The sequence below is a fragment of the Camellia sinensis genome, chromosome 11 (genome assembly GCF_055761805.1).
Source record: "Camellia sinensis isolate YWXY chromosome 11, ASM5576180v1, whole genome shotgun sequence".
Classification (NCBI taxonomy): domain Eukaryota; kingdom Viridiplantae; phylum Streptophyta; class Magnoliopsida; order Ericales; family Theaceae; genus Camellia; species Camellia sinensis.
Genome location: NC_138971.1, coordinates 122,624,803 through 122,642,734, shown reverse-complemented (window position 1 = coordinate 122,642,734; position 17,932 = coordinate 122,624,803). Strand labels below are relative to the sequence as shown.

Here is a 17,932-nt window from a genome sequence, read left to right as displayed (position 1 = left end):
GAGAAATTATTTTTTTTAGTCTTATTCCAAACTGTAGCTTTCATATTGATTTATGTGGTATGGACTATACTCAGGATTAGGGGTGAGTAGTGGATATTTTGATCCGTTCAAGTCGACTGAATCGATCCGATCCGTCGCATTTTAGACGGATGCATAATGACGAGTAAACGGTTGCGGATTGATTTTTTCTAATCCGCCTAGTTTTGTATTTGATATTCTTTTGATCGCAACCGAACCGTCAAACCGCGAACACCTCTAGTAATTTGTAAGATTTTGTATTTTCAATTTATTTAAATATTCTATTTGTGTTTTCAATTGAAAAAAGTTTAGATATTCTGTTGTGTTTTCAATTTATTTTCAATTTGGAGATCCTTTTATCAAATAGCAAGGGTTGATATTTGATATTTTTGTGTGGAAAATATAAGACTTAATTTTATCATTTTAAAAAAAAAATTCATATTAAATAGCTTTTGAATATAAAAAAAAGTAATGAAATAGTTTTGATAATGCATGATTTTCTTATATATATTTATTATTGGTATTTAACAATTTACTTGATAATTTTTTGGTTATGTTGAGTTGGATTGTTATCCAAAAAAAATATTGACAAGTTGTTGTATTATGTTCAAAATTTGTAAAAGTTTAAATCGTCAAACCGATTCGCATCCATCCGCCAATCCGCATCCGTCAATTCGGTGGACGGATGCGGATTAGAGGTTTTTCGGCCGCAATCGAATCGCGAACACCCCTACTCAGAATAAATTTGATTCATACAATTTAAACTCTAAACACTTTCTTTTTAATTTTTTTTCTTCTTATTACTTAGCTTTCGTTTGGGATATGAGTCAACTTTTTAGTTTTTTGGTTATTTTAACCTAGGGCTAATAGTTGTTTTAGGACAAAATTAGCTATTTTAGCCTAGTAGGACAAAATGTCACATCTAAATCATAATCATTCCAATTTTTCTCTCACAAAAGTCAAAAAAGCCAAAAAGTTTATCCCAAATGATAGGGATGACAATTTGAACCCGGCTCGACGGGGACCCCACTCCTCGACCCCGATTTGAGCGATTTTTTCCCAAAAAATGTCCCCAACAGGGAGAGGATGGTATTCAAAAATTAATCCCTGATCAATTTCGGGCCGGGGACGGGGATAAGTGTCTCAGGCCCGGCTCGTCCCCATCCCCGTTTTATCCCCGAAGTGAAATTACTCTTTTACCCTTCTATATATATATATATAGAAACCAAACCTATTTTTCAGTTTCACTTCTCTGTCTCTCTTTCTCACCGTGGCCTTCATCTCTCTCTCTCTCACACTCACTGACTCAAATCTCAATTTCATCTCTTTCTTCCTCCCTCTCCTCTCCCTCTCTCTCTCTCCCTCTCCCTCCATCCGTAAAGCCCTCCGTTCGTCAGATTGTGAACCCTCCGTCTGAATAGATCTAAAGAAGTGAAGAAGCCCTCCATCCGTGAAGCCCTTTGTCAGATCGTGAAGCCCTACGTCAGATCGTGAAGCGTTTCGTCCGTCCGTTATAAACAATTTTTTTTTTTTATGATTGTTATGTATATATATATCTGTTGTTGTTGATGATTGTTGTTGTGTGGGTGTGTTGAACAGATCTGTTCTATCGTTCATTAGACACATATATATATATATATATATATATTTTTTTTTTGGGTTCTTGTGTGTTGAACAGATCTGTCGGGGAATTTTTGGGGTCGGGAAAACCCGATCCCTGTTAGGGGACGGGAGCGGGAGAAGTAATGGGTTCCCCACCGGGGATCGGAGCCGGGGACGGGGATTTTTCTACCTTCGGGGACGGGGAGGGTCATCCCCGGCCCCGCCCCACCTCGTTGCCATTCCTACCAAATGAGACTTTTTAGCCAAAAAACCAAAAAAATAAAAAACCAACCTACATCCCAAATGAAGGCAGCCTCAGTTAGGATAGACTTTTTGGCTTTTTTGACTTTTGTGAGAGAAAAAATGAAATGATTATCGATTAGATGTAATATTTTGTCCTATTTAACTAAAATAGTCAATTTTGTCATATATAATTATTTTAGCCCAAAGTAGTATCCCAAACATAGCTTTAGCATTGCTGATGGAAAAAACTAGCAAATTAATTCAAAATTAGCTTCGTAAGAACTGTGCGATTGTGTTAAAAAATGTACTTCTCACCCAACACATAAAGTTTTCGGGTTAAAAAAGCCTCTTTTGGGATTGATTTTTTAGCTTTTTTGACTTTTGTAAGAAAAAAATGAAATGATTATGATTTGAATATGACATTTTCTTTCTCATTGGCTTTTTGGTCTATTTTGTTTTTTTGTAGCTATTTTAGCCAAAAAGCCTAAAAAATTTATATGCCAAACGAGGACTAATTCAAATTTTGCGCCAAATTTGAATCCAATTTTCTGTCCAAAACAATGCCTTCTCCAGTCCAATTTCTAGCAGGTTCAAACAAATATATTCAAACTGTGCACCGAACAGGTTCAATTTCTTTCCAGACCTGTTCAGTTTAAATACCATACCTATTCAATTTGAATCTGTATCTGTACGTTTAGTTGAATTGCAACTGTTCAATTCAAAATTATACTTGTTCGGCCTTTTCTAAAGGTCACCAATTAGCCTATAAATACTAGACCTTTTCCAGCAAATTTTCACATTCAGAAAAATCAATTCTCTTCTCGTTTTTGCTCTCTCTCTCTTTGCATTTTTCTACATAATAATTTTTTTTAGAGAAAATTCTGAGAGTATAGAACATAGGTTCTAGTTCGCCGTACAGATTGTTTGGAGTGCTACTACAATCTGTGTAAGATCATTGTTTCTTGGGAGATAGACGCTATTTATTCATAAGTACCAGAACGAGGCGAATCTGTTTTAAGGATAGAGTGTTACACACTTAACTTGATTAATTTTGTACTTATTCATTTCGGTAAATAAATTATGTAAATAATTTATTTTTATTTGTTTGATTTGTTTCACATTATTTTCTCTTACATAGAAGATTGTTCCAACACATTTTTGAAGAAAAAAAATCTTATCTATTAATGTATTTTTTTGTGCTAAATTCAACATTTGCTTGCTATTTTATTATTCTTTTTAGCTAGCATATATGCCTTGCCAAAGATGGCCAAGCGCATAACCCATCCAATGGAACATGAACATCCCTTTCTTTGACTCTCATTCATTTCAGATTTCTTGCAAATTTCCCAAGCAAAAGGCAGGAAGAGATCATTCTCCCTCTCTCTCTCTCTCTACATATGCATGATATGTATAAATATATATACATATATTCTATAGTACCTTAGAAGTTGGGTGCTTTGGAAGGTAGGTTAAAGATTTATTTCCAAAGCAACTGTTGTTTATTCAAACTCAAAAGAAGCCAATGTAATTTAATAAAAAAAAAAAAAAAAAAAAAATTTTAAGAAGGATCATTCATTTTTATATTGGGTAAATTACACTTTTCCTTCGTCAACTATTATTCTTTGTGTCAAATTATTTTCTTAAATTAAAGTTAACCCCTCTCATTTATTGATTTTATTCAATTTAGACCTTTATGACGAAAATACGAAATTATGTTTTACCCAACTATACTCAATATCATTTTATACTGTTCAACTAAAAATATAATTATGTACCATGTCAACAACCATAGTTACCTACGCTATGTTTACCATTGTTACGGTCTTTGAGTAAGAAAAAGAAACGAAACAAAGAATAATATTTTGATAGGAGGATGATTTGTCAAGCTCATAATTCTACTTGACTAGCTATAGAGAAGCTTATTTTAATGTACTTTATGAAATTTATTTATTGGAGTTCTTCTGTTTCCTCAATATATATTATTTTAAATATTTTATAATATTTGAGATGATATGCGCAACAAGTTACATGTTAATATTTCATCTATTTGTATAACAGATTCTTAACAAAACATTTATATTGATATAAATTGATAATTAAAATGGCAAAGTGTGACAATTTTTATTGGTATTTTTCATAATAATATTAGAAAAATATATAAAATTAAATTAAATAAAAATGACAAAACAATTTTTTATTTTATTTTATATTAAAGAATGAGATACAAAATAAACTATAAAACTAAAATTACATGAATGAACTAGATTACATCATGAATTTCACATAAACAAAATGACTAATAGAACAAATTATTAACATGGATAACTAAAGATTAGAACTCATTGAGGTAAACTAAATTCTGAAAAATTAAGGAACAAATGACAAGAAAAGAAGCAAACTGAAGCCTGTGGTATACACAGTTTCATTAAAACAAATTCACCACCTCCCTGATGGGTGCTAGAGGTACGTCGACGTCCATCTCCCAAGATATGACGATCGAAACCAGTGAGAAAAGAAACACATTCTAAATAGTTTCAGCGAACTTTGACAATAACAACACTCTCTCTCTAATAAGAACCAAAGGAGGGGTTAGCAAAAAGAAAATACCAAAAAAATTTTTTTGGTGTAAAAACCATCTCCAACTTTATCTAAAAAAATACAAAATTTTCATCTCAAAAACATTTCTATATTATACATTTAAGTTTGAGAGGAAAGGTCATTTTTATAGTTGTAGGGAAGGAGTCTTAGCCATGAAGGCTACCATAAAACTTAGCATCAATGGCTATCAACTCTAGCCATTAGGGTTAGAGTACAAAGTTGCAAAACTCCCGTGTACATAATATATATAAAATCAATTATGTATTTAATGCTATTCAAACCCGATGGGTCGCAAAACAGATACGAGTGTTGGGTCATAACCAATCCAAGCCCAATCTCGAACACATGCACAAGCTAAACCCAACACAGCACAGTACAACTCAACCCAAGCTCAAGATTAAGTCCAAGTCGAACACCAAACTCAACGCATGCATAAGCACAAGTCTAGGCCCAGTCCAAACTAAGACTAAGTTCAAATCTAAGCTCAACTTTTATTGATGTTCACTTTATAAGACAATTCTCATTCACAGTTTAATGGTTTTGACTAATTATTTTTATATTGTAATCTTCTCACTTAAGAGAATACAACCCCACTCGGACCCACCTTAACTGATGGTTGGATCCTACTATAATTTCGAATTAAAATTATTGAAAAATCATTATTTTTCAACAATTTTTAATTAAGAAGTGATATTAAGTGATAGTTTAAGGAGGTGAAATATAATTGTATTAATTACCAGAAAGATTATTTTTGTCATAAAGGTTCAGATTAAATGAAATTAATAGATGAGTGGGATTAAGTGTTGCTATTATTAGTTCAAGAAGACAAATTGATACGGTGGAGATGTAAATTGTAATTTTCCCTTTTATTTTTAATAATCATGTAAAAAACAAAGAAAATATGGTTTCAAAAGCAAACGAAGTAAAAGAATCCCTTTATATTAAGTAATTATCTTGTCTTTCAAGAATTTCACGTTGACAATATGCCCAACCAATAACCAGAGTCTAATAATTGCATAAACATAAATATCAAAAAAAAAAAAAAATCTAGTGGAGAAATGACAATATTCTATTAGATGGACATACATGATTTTCCTAACCTATGTAACAATTTTACTTTAATTACGAGATTTAAGCATGAGATATAACAGTTAACATGCTAGATTTAACTTGAAGGGTGAATATAACTGTTTTAACTAATAACATTTGAATTTATAATCCTTAAATAATCAATTATTGTTACTTGGCACCTTGAATTGTTTAATTATGAGCAGTCCAATCCTCCTAAAAAAATAATATTAATATATAATAATTTGAATGATAATGTACACAAATTAATAAGAAATGTAATAAATATCAATATTTTGGAGAGACTAAACTTACACTAAAATAAAAAAATAAATTATATATGTCTATTTTATATTAAAAAAATTAGAGAGATTCTAATTTACTAAAGATGCAAAGATACAAATAGCTTTTGATCTCATCTTTAATAATTGATGGCAGTATCATTTTATTATATTTTGCATACCAACAACTCATATGTCATTATTTTATTAATTTATTAAGTCCCACCACTGGTATGTGTTATTAATGTAATCACTGGCGGAGTTAGAAATTTAATTTAGAGGGGGCACTTACTAATTATAATAATTTTTACAAAAAATATTTCACGTAAATTTTTTACGATTGATTTCAGGAAGCATCAAAAAAAAAATATTATTTATAACTAGTGTATCATGGACAATACCAAAAAAAAAAATATGGATGTAAGCCTTAAAATAAATTATATAATGATAAATTATTTTTTGATACAAAATTTGATTAAAAATTCAATATAATGGTAATACCATGTCATTATTGGTATGTAATATCACCCACTAATGGTAAATAAATGCATAAAAAGTAAACCTTACATGTCAAATGTAACTAACAATCTAATAAATTTCATATCTTTATAGTGATATTACTTATACTTGCATATCACTAATAATGATATCGTCGTTACATTCAAAAAATTTCATAACTAATATAGTTTATTTATAATAGTCTCTTCATTTTCAATCAAAATAACCATTATTGTTTTCATAATTTTTAAAATGTCATTGACATTTCACTCTAATAATATTTTTATAATTTTTTATTTAATTTTTTTTTATGTTTACAAAAAAAAAAAAAAAAATTCCAAAATCCAGGGGGGGCACGTGACCCCCTGGTCACATGCTGCCTCCACCCCTGAATGTAATAGTGATACATGACATAATATATACAATAATATGGTTATCATAACATTGTTATTTGACCAATATAGTCATACAAAGAAATCATAACAAATATCTCATCTTTCTCTCACCATAAAAACCAAGACAGTTAAATATCATCCATTTTGTTTTATCAACTAAGATTATCTTAGAAAAATTAAGAGATGATGGATGAAATATTTTACTTGCCACGGCAATATCATTTTTTGTGGCACGGAAATGACGGTTGCAACAAAATTTCGTGGTCTTGACTTTGTGGTTTTGTATACTAAAATCATTAATTTTGACCCTTAGCCGATTTTGTACTTTGAAAGGAAAATTACAATGAAATTCAACTGAATCAATCTTAAATGATTTTCAAAATTTGAAAGAGCATCGAGTTCCATTTTCATATATGATCCAATTGAAAAGTGAAATTAAATTTCTTTTTTCACATTTTGTTTAGGTTGTATATTTTTCATTTTTCATGAAGAAACTTAGTCTATAATCTTAATAAGAAAATGATTTACAAATAGAATTCTTATACGTAAAACACAATTAGAATGATATGGCAATACCATTTCTACAATTACAAGTTACAATAATGGGTGTTTTAGTTTGAAATGAAAATGCATTAAAGGCCATATCATTATGTGTGAAATTTTTGTACATAAAATTTTGTTTGTATGGGATTACCATCTTAATACTCAAATTAAAATCCTAATTCCGCAATTGTTTACAGTTGCCCTCTCCTAAGGGGTCTTGTATATTCACACATATATATATATATATATATATATGCATATACATACAAATTGCTATAAAGAATCTCATGAAAATATATCCCCAAACAAGAGATATTTGTTTCTTGAAAGTAAAGACATGTACTTTAGATTCTCTTTCCTCTTCACATGAATACAAGGAAAGTACCATATATGACCATCTCCTACAAAAGAAAGTGCACATACCTTCGCAAATTAGCACATTTTTCTCTACATATTGCAAGTCATCTCAAGGACACCACACATATTTAAGATTCCATTCATGCTCTAACTAATATATTTACATATATAGATGCAATTAATACATATGCATACTTCTTTGAATCATGCATGCTAAACTCTTTTTATAATTTTATTTATTTTTGAGTCTAGGTGCTTTCGAAATATTATTGTTTTTGTTTCAACCATTTTGCTAGTAGTTTTGGTACGCCATGGTTCGGGATCCGAATTTGCTTCATGGGATGCTTTGGGTCACTATCTTTGAGATCAATAAGCTGCATACTAAATCTGGATGCGGGTTTAATTTATTTGACAAGGTACGTCTCTTAGTATATAGTCTATAAATAATATCTGTATGTGTTTACTATTTGTGTTTATGTGGTATACACATTTTAAAAAGATCGATTTGAAATGATGTGTGCAATAGTACCATTACTACAACTCGTTAACAATGCAATTAGGGAGGACATAACATCTATATCAACAAAAATTTTCTTGTTAATGCTCTATAGTGGATAAGAAAATCTCATCATTGGAACACATTTTTATTTCTAATTCTGAACACAAAATTATATGATAAATGAGAATATGCATTTTATTTCATCATCATGTGAAATTTGTTTGCACAGTTTCTATATATGCATATATAATGAACCATATGGATAGTTACCTTTAATCAAATTATGTATGATTAACCTAAAGGGTAAACTACTCACCAACCACCCCTAAGGTTTAGGTTTAATGTAGATTCTTGCCTAACATTTCAAAAATCATGCTGACATTTCCTATTAGAGTTTGTCTTTTAACAATGTTAACAGAAAGCATAAAATTTGTATATTATGGACCCTTCCCTATGAAACAACCTCATTACCCTTAGCTCACCTTCTTTAACATCTTTCCCTCAACCCATTGCAATTCTCTCCTCTATTATTCATCATCTATGATTGCTTCCTCCTCCTTCCTTTCACCATAATTACCTTCTACTCACCTTCACTCCTGCTACTCTTCACTTGGCCTAATTGTCTCGTCACCAACTATCAAATCTATCAGAAATCATCATGACCAAGCCAATGATCATGACACTAGTTTTCTCATTCCTCTACCCAATCGACCCACCTTACTTAATCAATCATCCAATTGGCAGACCATAAAATCTACTCCATAATCATATAGAAACAATATGCAAACCAAACAATGCCAATGTATTAGAGGGACAAATAAGGGAGATTAGAGAGATCAAACAATGAGTGGAGAAGATAGGGAAGATTAGATAGTTAGGGAATTGACCAGAGAGTATAGGAGATAGAAATGGCGATGATGATGAGTGGTAGAGGCTACTATCATGATGAAACCTTTGTGTAATGACAGTGGCTAGCAAAGGGCAATGGCGATAGTATGCGATGGTGTGGTATGATGGTAACCAAAAAAAAAAAAAAAAAAAATATTATTATACGTGTATACTTGATAGTAAATTATTTTCTCAAGACAAAAATACCTACATAAAATTTTCAAATTTACAAAAATTTGTCATTTTTATCTTCTTCCTCTCTTCCCATTCTCTCTTCACTCCTCCTCTCCAACTTCCCCAGACTTGACTAGTTATGCCCTTTTAGACCTTGCTCTACACTATTATATTACACAAAAACAAAGCTTGCTTTAATCTCTTTTGCCCAACATGTGTTTATGTTCCAATTTCTACAAATTTAGGGACTGAGATTTCATTGATTAGAAAACCCAAAACAACCAAATGGATAAATCAATCATAAAAGCCAAGTGTAGCTAATTGTTCTATTGATATGTTTCAATTTGTGGTCTTTACTACTTGAGTATTCAACCTCTTTAGCATGTAACAATGGTGTCACCTTGTTTGTTAACTATGCAAATTTATTCCTTCTACAACATTCAACTTCTTAGGTCATGTAGTGTTTGATCCATGATGTGGAATGGAAATAACTGGTCATTCTTTAGTTTTTTTTTCCCCCTTTAAATGATAATTTATTTTTTTGATCGACATAAAAAAAAATTATATTTGATACAAAATTGCGTGCAATTCATGCAATACAAATACAAACAAAAACAAGAAAAGATGATATGGATGATGATTCTGTTTGCAATACATTTTCTTACAACTTTTTATTAAATCAAATGTGAGAATGGATAGAATGATTATTGCATTTCATTTTATTCTAGTGAACCAAATAAATAATTATGGTTTTATTTTTGTTTGCTAATCAAGTACATGAAGCATAAACCTAAAATTAATTTCAATGTGAACAACATACATATATGCTAGTTTTTGTTAGAGAAATGTTATGTATCACTTGTTTGTTGTCACACTTTTGTATCATTACTTATGTGGATACTCATGACCGATTCTTTGTTTGGAAAGAATCATTAACGAAATAATGAAAACAAATAATATAGTGTCATATACCCGTGATATAAAAGCGTAAAGAAAAAGAGGTGACGTCCTCTTTGCATTTATCGTGCATTTCTCTACAAAATAGGCATTTTTATTAGCATGTTTTGTTATTTTATTCTAGGACAATGGTCTCAATCCAAATCTTTGCTTACTGTATAATGCACTTAACTTTTCCATTTTGTCTATGAAAGAAAACCCTCTGACTCTTTTATTAATTCTCTGCCACTTCTTTAAGCAATAACAGCAGGCAATACATATCATTTGGACAAGAAGTCATATTGGATAGATAGCTTTTTTATCAGTTCTCATTTTCTATTGCCATGACTCTTATCTTCTATAAAACACTTGTTGTTTCATGTATTTTGTCATCCTAATTAATCATGCATTTAGTCTTTTAATTGTTCTTGCTTTTCGATTTCTAAATTTTTTCATGCACTTTTTATTTTTGTCTCCAATCACTCTCTGGAAATCTGGAGGCTGTTGCTCCAGAAAAGAAAGAGAAGAAATTTTTATCACAAGTCAAGAGATTAGTGCTTCATCAGCCTGAGGTATGCCTTCTGTTAAATTCAGTATTAAATTTTGATTTGGGAAATAATATTCTTTTGATGAATATCAAACATGTTGAACAGAATGTTGGTTCCAGACTCTATGCAACTGTTGATTTAGACAAGGCTAGGGTTGCAAGGACCAGAATGATAACAAATGAACACTCCCATCCTTGTTGGAATGAGTCATTTCGCATCTACTGTGCTCATAAGATTTCTAATGTTGTATTCACAATCAAAGATGGTAATGCAATTGGGGAAACATTAATTGGAAGAGCTTATTTGCCTATCAAGGACATTATGTTTGGGCATGAGGTGGATAGATTTCTTGACATAGTGGACGAAGAAAATTACCCAATATATAGAAGTCCTAAAATCCGTGTCAATTTGAAATTTTTTGATGTCACTAAAGACAGTAATTGGTCTCAGGGAATCAAAACTCCTTCATTTGGGGGAGTCCCTCATACATTCTTCATGCAGAGGGAGGGTTGCAAAGTTACACTATATCAAGATGCCCATGTCCCAGATTTGATTACCCCTCAATTCAATCTTTCCAAAGGCAAAATTTATGAGCCTCACAGATGCTGGGAGGATATCTTTGATGCGGTCACTAATGCAAGACACTTGATTTACATTACAGGCTGGTCTGTATATACTAAGATCACTTTGATAAGAGACCCAAAGAGGCCAAGACCACATGGAAACATTACTCTAGGTGATCTGCTTAAGAAAAAGGCAGATGAAGGTGTGAGAGTTCTTATGCTTGTTTGGGACGACAGAACTTCAGTTAAGGCATTGAGGGCAGATGGTTTGATGGCAACCAACAATCAAGAAATAGTATATGAATTTCGAAACTCAAGGGTACAATGTTTTTTATGCCCACGTGATTCTGATGATGCAAGTATTGTCCAAGGGTTTCAAATTAAAAGCATGTTAACTCACCATCAGAAGACAATAGTGGTAGACAGCGAAATGCCCGAGGACGATTCACAAAAGAGGAGGATTGTCAGTTTTGTTGGTGGCATTGATCTTTGTTATGGGCGGTATGATACTCTAGATCATTCCTTATTTAAGACTCTGGACAATATCCATAACCATGATTTCCATCAGCCTAACTTTAGAGGCTCGTCAATCAGAAAAGGCGGTCCAAGAGAGCCCTGGCATGACATTCATTGCAAGCTTGAAGGGCCTGTTGCTTTGGATGTCCTATACAACTTTGAGCAGAGATGGAATAAACAAGTTGGGAATAAATTCCTTCTCACATTCAATGAGCTTGATAGAATCATTACCCGGCCACCGACTCCAATTACATCAACACATGATCCTGAAACATGGAATGTTCAAATATTTAGATCAATCGACAGTGCTGCTGTTGAGGGTTTTCCTCATGAAAACCACAAAAAAACAGCCAAAGATCATGAGGAAGCATCTGCAATACATAAGGAAGCAACAAAAATAGGCCTGGTTACTGAAATGGGTAACACCATTGACCGAAGCATTCAAGATGCCTATATCAATGCTATTCGACGAGCAAAGAATTTTATTTACATTGAAAGTCAGTACTTCATAGGAAGCTCATATGGCTGGAATTCCAAGGATATGAAGGATGCAGTCATTGGTGCATTGCATCTTATACCAAAGGAGCTCTCACTTAAGATTGTTAGCAAGATTGAAGCAGGAGAGAGGTTTACTGTCTATGTGGTAATTCCAATGTGGCCAGAAGGCATACCTGAGACTTCTTCTGTTCAAGCAATATTAGATTGGCAAAGGAGGACGATGGAGATGATATATACTGACATTTATGATGCCCTTCGTGCTAAGGGAATGAATGAAAACCTTAGAGATTATTTGACATTTTTCTGCCTTGGCAAGCGAGAGGCTAAAAAAGATGGCAAATATGTGCCTATAGAGAAACCAGATCCCGACACTAATTATCATAGAGCTCAGCTTGCTCGGCGCTTCATGATCTATGTCCATGCAAACATGATGATTGGTAAGCAATATTGGCTATTCATGTGCACAAACAAGTTTACTTCTAATTGAAACTTCAAATTTTATTCCAAATTCAAAACTTAATTGAATCCTCATTCAGGCACTCTAAAAGGAGAATGTCTAGTTTGTGTGTCTTCTATGACTATTTTTGTGGTTCTTTTCTATGTGTCTAAGCTATTTGAAAAATATTTACAACGAAATCCATGCATAAAACAAATTTTCTGCTGAAGATACATTGCTTGAAGTTGTTCAAGAATATTACAAATACCATGAATATATCTTGAATTGCAATCAATACTTTCACTATGCTAATTATGCTTATTTCTTCATCTTGCATAGCTCCTCATCCCCCTAGGATTCATTTCTCCCTTTCCTTTCCTGAAGTATACTACAGCTTTGTTCATTTCGATTTAAAATATTTTACATGTGAAAAATATTTTCTATGTAAAACCATTTACTTGTAAAATAATTTCATTGATCTTATTTTCTATTGTTTGAAAGAAAACCTTACAAAATTCCAGTCAAGGTGAAAGCAAAATATATATATATATATATATTGCAAAGCCCAGACCAAATGAGGCCCTTCAATTCAAGCTCGACAACTCGACTTGGACCTTATAGAAGTTTTTTGTACTTAGGCTGAGCATAAACACATGTTTTGTTTTAGGGTGAGAGCATCAACCCTTAGTTGACTTACAAATAATCCTTCTACTTTTGTTGAAATTTATTTTTTACGTTCAAACAAAACAAATAGAGCCTAGAAGGAAAATGATAGTTGTCACTAGAAGGTTGTCACTTTTTTTCATCTTCTATGTGGTTTCACATAACAAACGTCGTGTACATTTAGCACTCGCTCATTATTGTCTGGATATAATGGGATCCAGCGATAGAAAACAATTTTCATACCATAAAATATTTTTTCATATCTTTTGACTTAGCTTCTTTCTTTTTCATCATTACTATTTCTAGATTTCAGTCATTGCTTTATAGAACAAATAAAGTCATGAATTTTAATATTCTTGAATGATATTATTATTAGAGATATTTTTTTTATGAAATTCAAACCAAATTGTTTTGCATTTACTAGCAAATGACATGAAGATTGCTGACATGAAATCCTACAATTTTCTTGTAGTTGATGATGAATATATAATAATTGGATCTGCAAACATCAACCAGAGATCAATGGATGGTGCAAGGGATACCGAGATTGCAATGGGAGGCTATCAACCACATCATTTATCAACAAACAAGCCTGCCATGGGACAAATATATGGTTTTAGAATTGCGTTGTGGTACGAACACCTTGGAGTGGTAGACGAGGCCTTTCATCACCCAGAAATTTTGGATTGTGTCACGGCCATAAATTCATTGGCTGATCGAAATTGGAAAAACTACGTGAGCGATGATTTCCATGATGACCTTCCTTGTCACCTCCTCAAGTACCCTGTTGCGATCTCCGACAATGGAAACATAACTACATTGCCAGGATTTGAGTTCTTCCCAGACACCAAGGCTCGTATCCTCGGCAACAAATCTAAATACCTTTCTCCATTTCTCACTACCTAATACCAATGTTGTCCTAAGTTTGTGTAAATTATTATGTTGAAGAACTTTGCTTACTTAAATCATAAGCATCTATGTAAATTAAGACATGAATATAAATAAAATTAATTAAAATGCGTGCTTATTGTAGAAGAGAACTGCTAAAATAATAGGAATGACTAAGATGCGAATAAAGAAAAAAAAAATTCTCATTTTTCTTTTTCTTTAATAAATTCAAAATCTAAATACAATTTTAAGATAACATACAATCATAGAAGTAAGAGTTAGGCTAGCATACAACCAAGAAGTAAGGGAAACCCTGCAAAATTTTACACATTATGCAATTGCTCATATGCTCGTAATTCGTGTGAATTTCCAAATTTTTTACACAAGGATAAAACACAAATATCTTTAAATTGAGGGTTACTTTTAAATTTCAATTCCCCAATTTCAAACTAAAGGTTAAAATTTTTCAAACTAAGTATACTTTCAATTGAAACATGGAAATTTTTCTCTGTTTTCACAAAACCGAGAAATTTCATTGTTCTAGTGTTAAAATTATGAGAAGAAGGGCGAAATGACCTGAGACAAAATCACAATAGGTAAAGTGGATTCCATCTAAAATTCATGAAGGATCTGTCCAAGAGATACAAAAACTAGATAGTTGATAAAATACTCTATAATTTTGCTTTAAACATAGAAATTGATTTCAAATACATAAATTTACAAAATTGGTTACCAATGTCCACTTTTGGAAAAAATTTATCCATCTACATACGTTTAGAGTTGGTTTTAAAATCGAATTATTTGTTTGTAGACTTATTCAATGAGTAATTTTTTTTTTTTTTACAGTGCCACTAGATCCCCTAATTTCCCCCCTCAATTCCATCATAATGATGTGATTAAGACTTATATAAAACGGTCACACACTATTTTCTCTTTTATTTTTAGCCTCCTCTAATTCTATATCACTGGGAATAGAATTAGAGGAGCAAAATTAAGATGATGAATCATTTTTTTAAAAAAATTTTTTTATTACCAATCTCATGTTGTATAAAAACAAAATTCTCAAATCTAAGTTGTTTTAGAGATTATATTTTCAAAACATGATTTTAACTTAAAAACAAGTTTTGAAAACACAAATTTGAAATAAATTTATATTGAAGACGTTTGTTCATCTCATGACATCAGTGTATATAATTTACCATCAAATTACTTTACCTAATACCATCTCCAACGGTGAATCAGATTGATCACCAGATTTAAATTTGACGAAAAATGACCACTTTTATCTCTCTAATGGTTTCACCAAAATGATATAAAATTGAGAACGAGCCAAAACTTTCACCAAAATGAGGAGCTGGATCAGATTTTATCAAAATACTGTGTGTTACATTAGAGGTGGGTCCCACTGAACAACCGGCCAGTTGTCCCACCAGTCGTCCGTTGCATACAAAAAATGCAAAGCTGCTGTGCAGTGCTTCAACAGTTGGTTGGCCTGCGAACTGCTTCACAATTACGTTGTTTTTGTGGCACTAATAATAAATTCAAGGTTGATATAGATTTAAATTTCTATCAAAATGCAACATGGAAAAGTTGCATGGTATATAGATTTAAATTTGTATCAAATATAGCCTTTCTACACCTGTAACTCTAATAAGTTACTGTTGGTGTTACAAAGTATCTGACAAACTTACCATTGCTGTGATTTATAAAATTTACCAATCTTTTAACTTCACTATATCATTAGAATTTATATTTTCTTTGTGAGTTTTCAGTTTGACAATATCATTACAACTTCTATTTTTTTTGTGAGCTTTAGTGTATATTATCTGTTTCTCAGCGTCAGTGTATATTATTACAATATATTTCACTGTCTAAGTTGGATGTTGTATCCTACTGAATTTTCTTGGAAGATTTTGAAATGTTTTAGGAATTACAAACTTCAGAGCACAACACCGATATTAATTTTATTTCGGAAACTTCTCGTGTTTCTCATAGTAAAGTGTTCACAATTATAAAAGATGAAACTTTATGTAGATCTTGGTTGGCAGTCTCTCAAGATCTCACTACTGGTAATAGTCAGACCATGGCAATATTTTGGGAACGAATACTCGTTTATTTTAATTCACAAGTGAGCGGCGAATCAAATCAAAACCGTATTTCTTTATCTTACCGTTGGTCTGTCATGCAAAAGGCAATTAATAAATTCTATGATTTTCTTAAGCAAATTCAATTGAGGCAACAAAGTAGAACAACTGAGGCAGACATGGTAATTTTTATTTTTGTTATTAAATATCAATTTTCTTTTGTAATGTATACTTGTTATCGATATGTTTTTAATTTTTATTTTTTAGATCGCTGAAGCGAAGTAGATGTGTCATGTAATACAAAAAAAACACTTCACATTTAATACAAGTTGGGATATTTTGCGCCGAAGTTTTAAGTGGGATGAATTTAGAACACAACCAAAAAAAACCACGCAACATACATATCCATGTTCGAATCCACCAACTGATTAAGACATGGTAATCAAAACTGAAATTCTTTTATAATTTAATATATGTAGATATATATAAGAACACAACATCAGTAAATTATGAATTGGATAATCAGCACACAACATTTATGAATTGTCAAATTTATGGATTGGATTATCAAAACACAACATCATAATAGAACTTGTCAAGTACTTGGATAATCAGCTTTAAGAATTGGCAAAATTATGAAGAGCACTAACAACAAACAAACATTGTCAACTTTCCTTGCGTAATGACCTCTCATTCCAAAAAAATAACCAAAAGTATATGTTCCTGTCCACGTGGCGAATTTAGTTTTCACCATGAAGATGCCACATATGCTCTATTAAATCATTACGAAGGGCATGATATGCATTTTTATCTCTAATACCTAAATGATGAGAAAGAAATGATTAGAAGTCATTGTTAGTACTACAAAAAAATTCTACTGGTGAGTTGGTTGATGAAGTATCATAATCGAAATCAAGATGCTCATTTCTCTCATAACGTAACTCTTCATTATGTTCCTAAGCATTTCGGATCCCAAAAACATACAGCACCACCTATAATTGCAAATCAATATTGGAGCACTCCGAATGCCCGCTCTACATCCTTCTTTGCTGACTCTTGCATCATTGCAAAATGTTGCTTCTTTGCTCCTTGAGGAGAAGAGATTGTTTGAACCAGTGTTGCCTATTGAGGATATATACCATCAGCAAGATAATAACCCATATTATAATTGTGCCCATTAATAGTGTAATGGATAGAGGGAGCTTTACCTTGGGCAAGATTAGAAAACAAGGGCAATCGATCCAACACATTCAAGTCATTGTGTGATCCAAGCATTCCAAAAAATGCATGTCAAATCCACAAGTCATGAGAAGCTACTGCTTCAAGAATGATGGTTGGTTTTTTCCCGATGGCCTACGTATTGACCTTGTATAGACACCCCATTTTTGACCGTCCTCAAGACTTGGACGTCATCGTTTGAACACTCGGTGATCATCCATGTTCGTGTTCGTGTTCGTCTTGAGTTCTCGGAGGTCTCGGCTACGCGCCTTGCCTCAAGACCTCTCGACTTGCCTGTTTTGTGTTTGGTTTTGCACCAAACACTTGTGTTTTGCTTTTGAGGAGCAGGAAATGGCTTGTTGGCCATCCCCACATCTCACCGGCCATAGCTTGAGGCCACCGGCCATTGTTTTGTTGC

General features: G+C 32.2%; 1 protein-coding gene across 1 annotated transcript; it reads left to right on the top strand.

Annotated features, from left to right (window-relative positions):
• The first annotated feature begins 7,759 nt into the window (after positions 1–7,759).
• Positions 7,760–14,341, top strand: LOC114289085 (phospholipase D alpha 1-like). Its single transcript, XM_028232728.2, has 4 exons — positions 7,760–8,019; positions 10,601–10,672; positions 10,754–12,662; positions 13,797–14,341. The coding sequence occupies exons 1-4, from the start codon at positions 7,915–7,917 to the stop codon at positions 14,228–14,230; spliced, it is 2,520 nt and encodes an 839-aa protein (XP_028088529.2). The 5' UTR covers positions 7,760–7,914; the 3' UTR covers positions 14,231–14,341.
• The last annotated feature ends 3,591 nt before the right edge of the window (positions 14,342–17,932 follow it).

Bases quoted from the DNA above. Each gene is read 5' to 3' on its own strand.
- LOC114289085 (XM_028232728.2), top strand. From the start codon at position 7,915: ATGGTTCGGGATCCGAATTTGCTTCATGGGATGCTTTGGGTCACTATC. The intron at 10,673-10,753 runs GTATGCCTTCTG...CATGTTGAACAG, and splicing joins TAGTGCTTCATCAGCCTGAG to AATGTTGGTTCCAGACTCTA. The intron at 12,663-13,796 runs GTAAGCAATATT...ATTTTCTTGTAG, and splicing joins CCATGCAAACATGATGATTG to TTGATGATGAATATATAATA.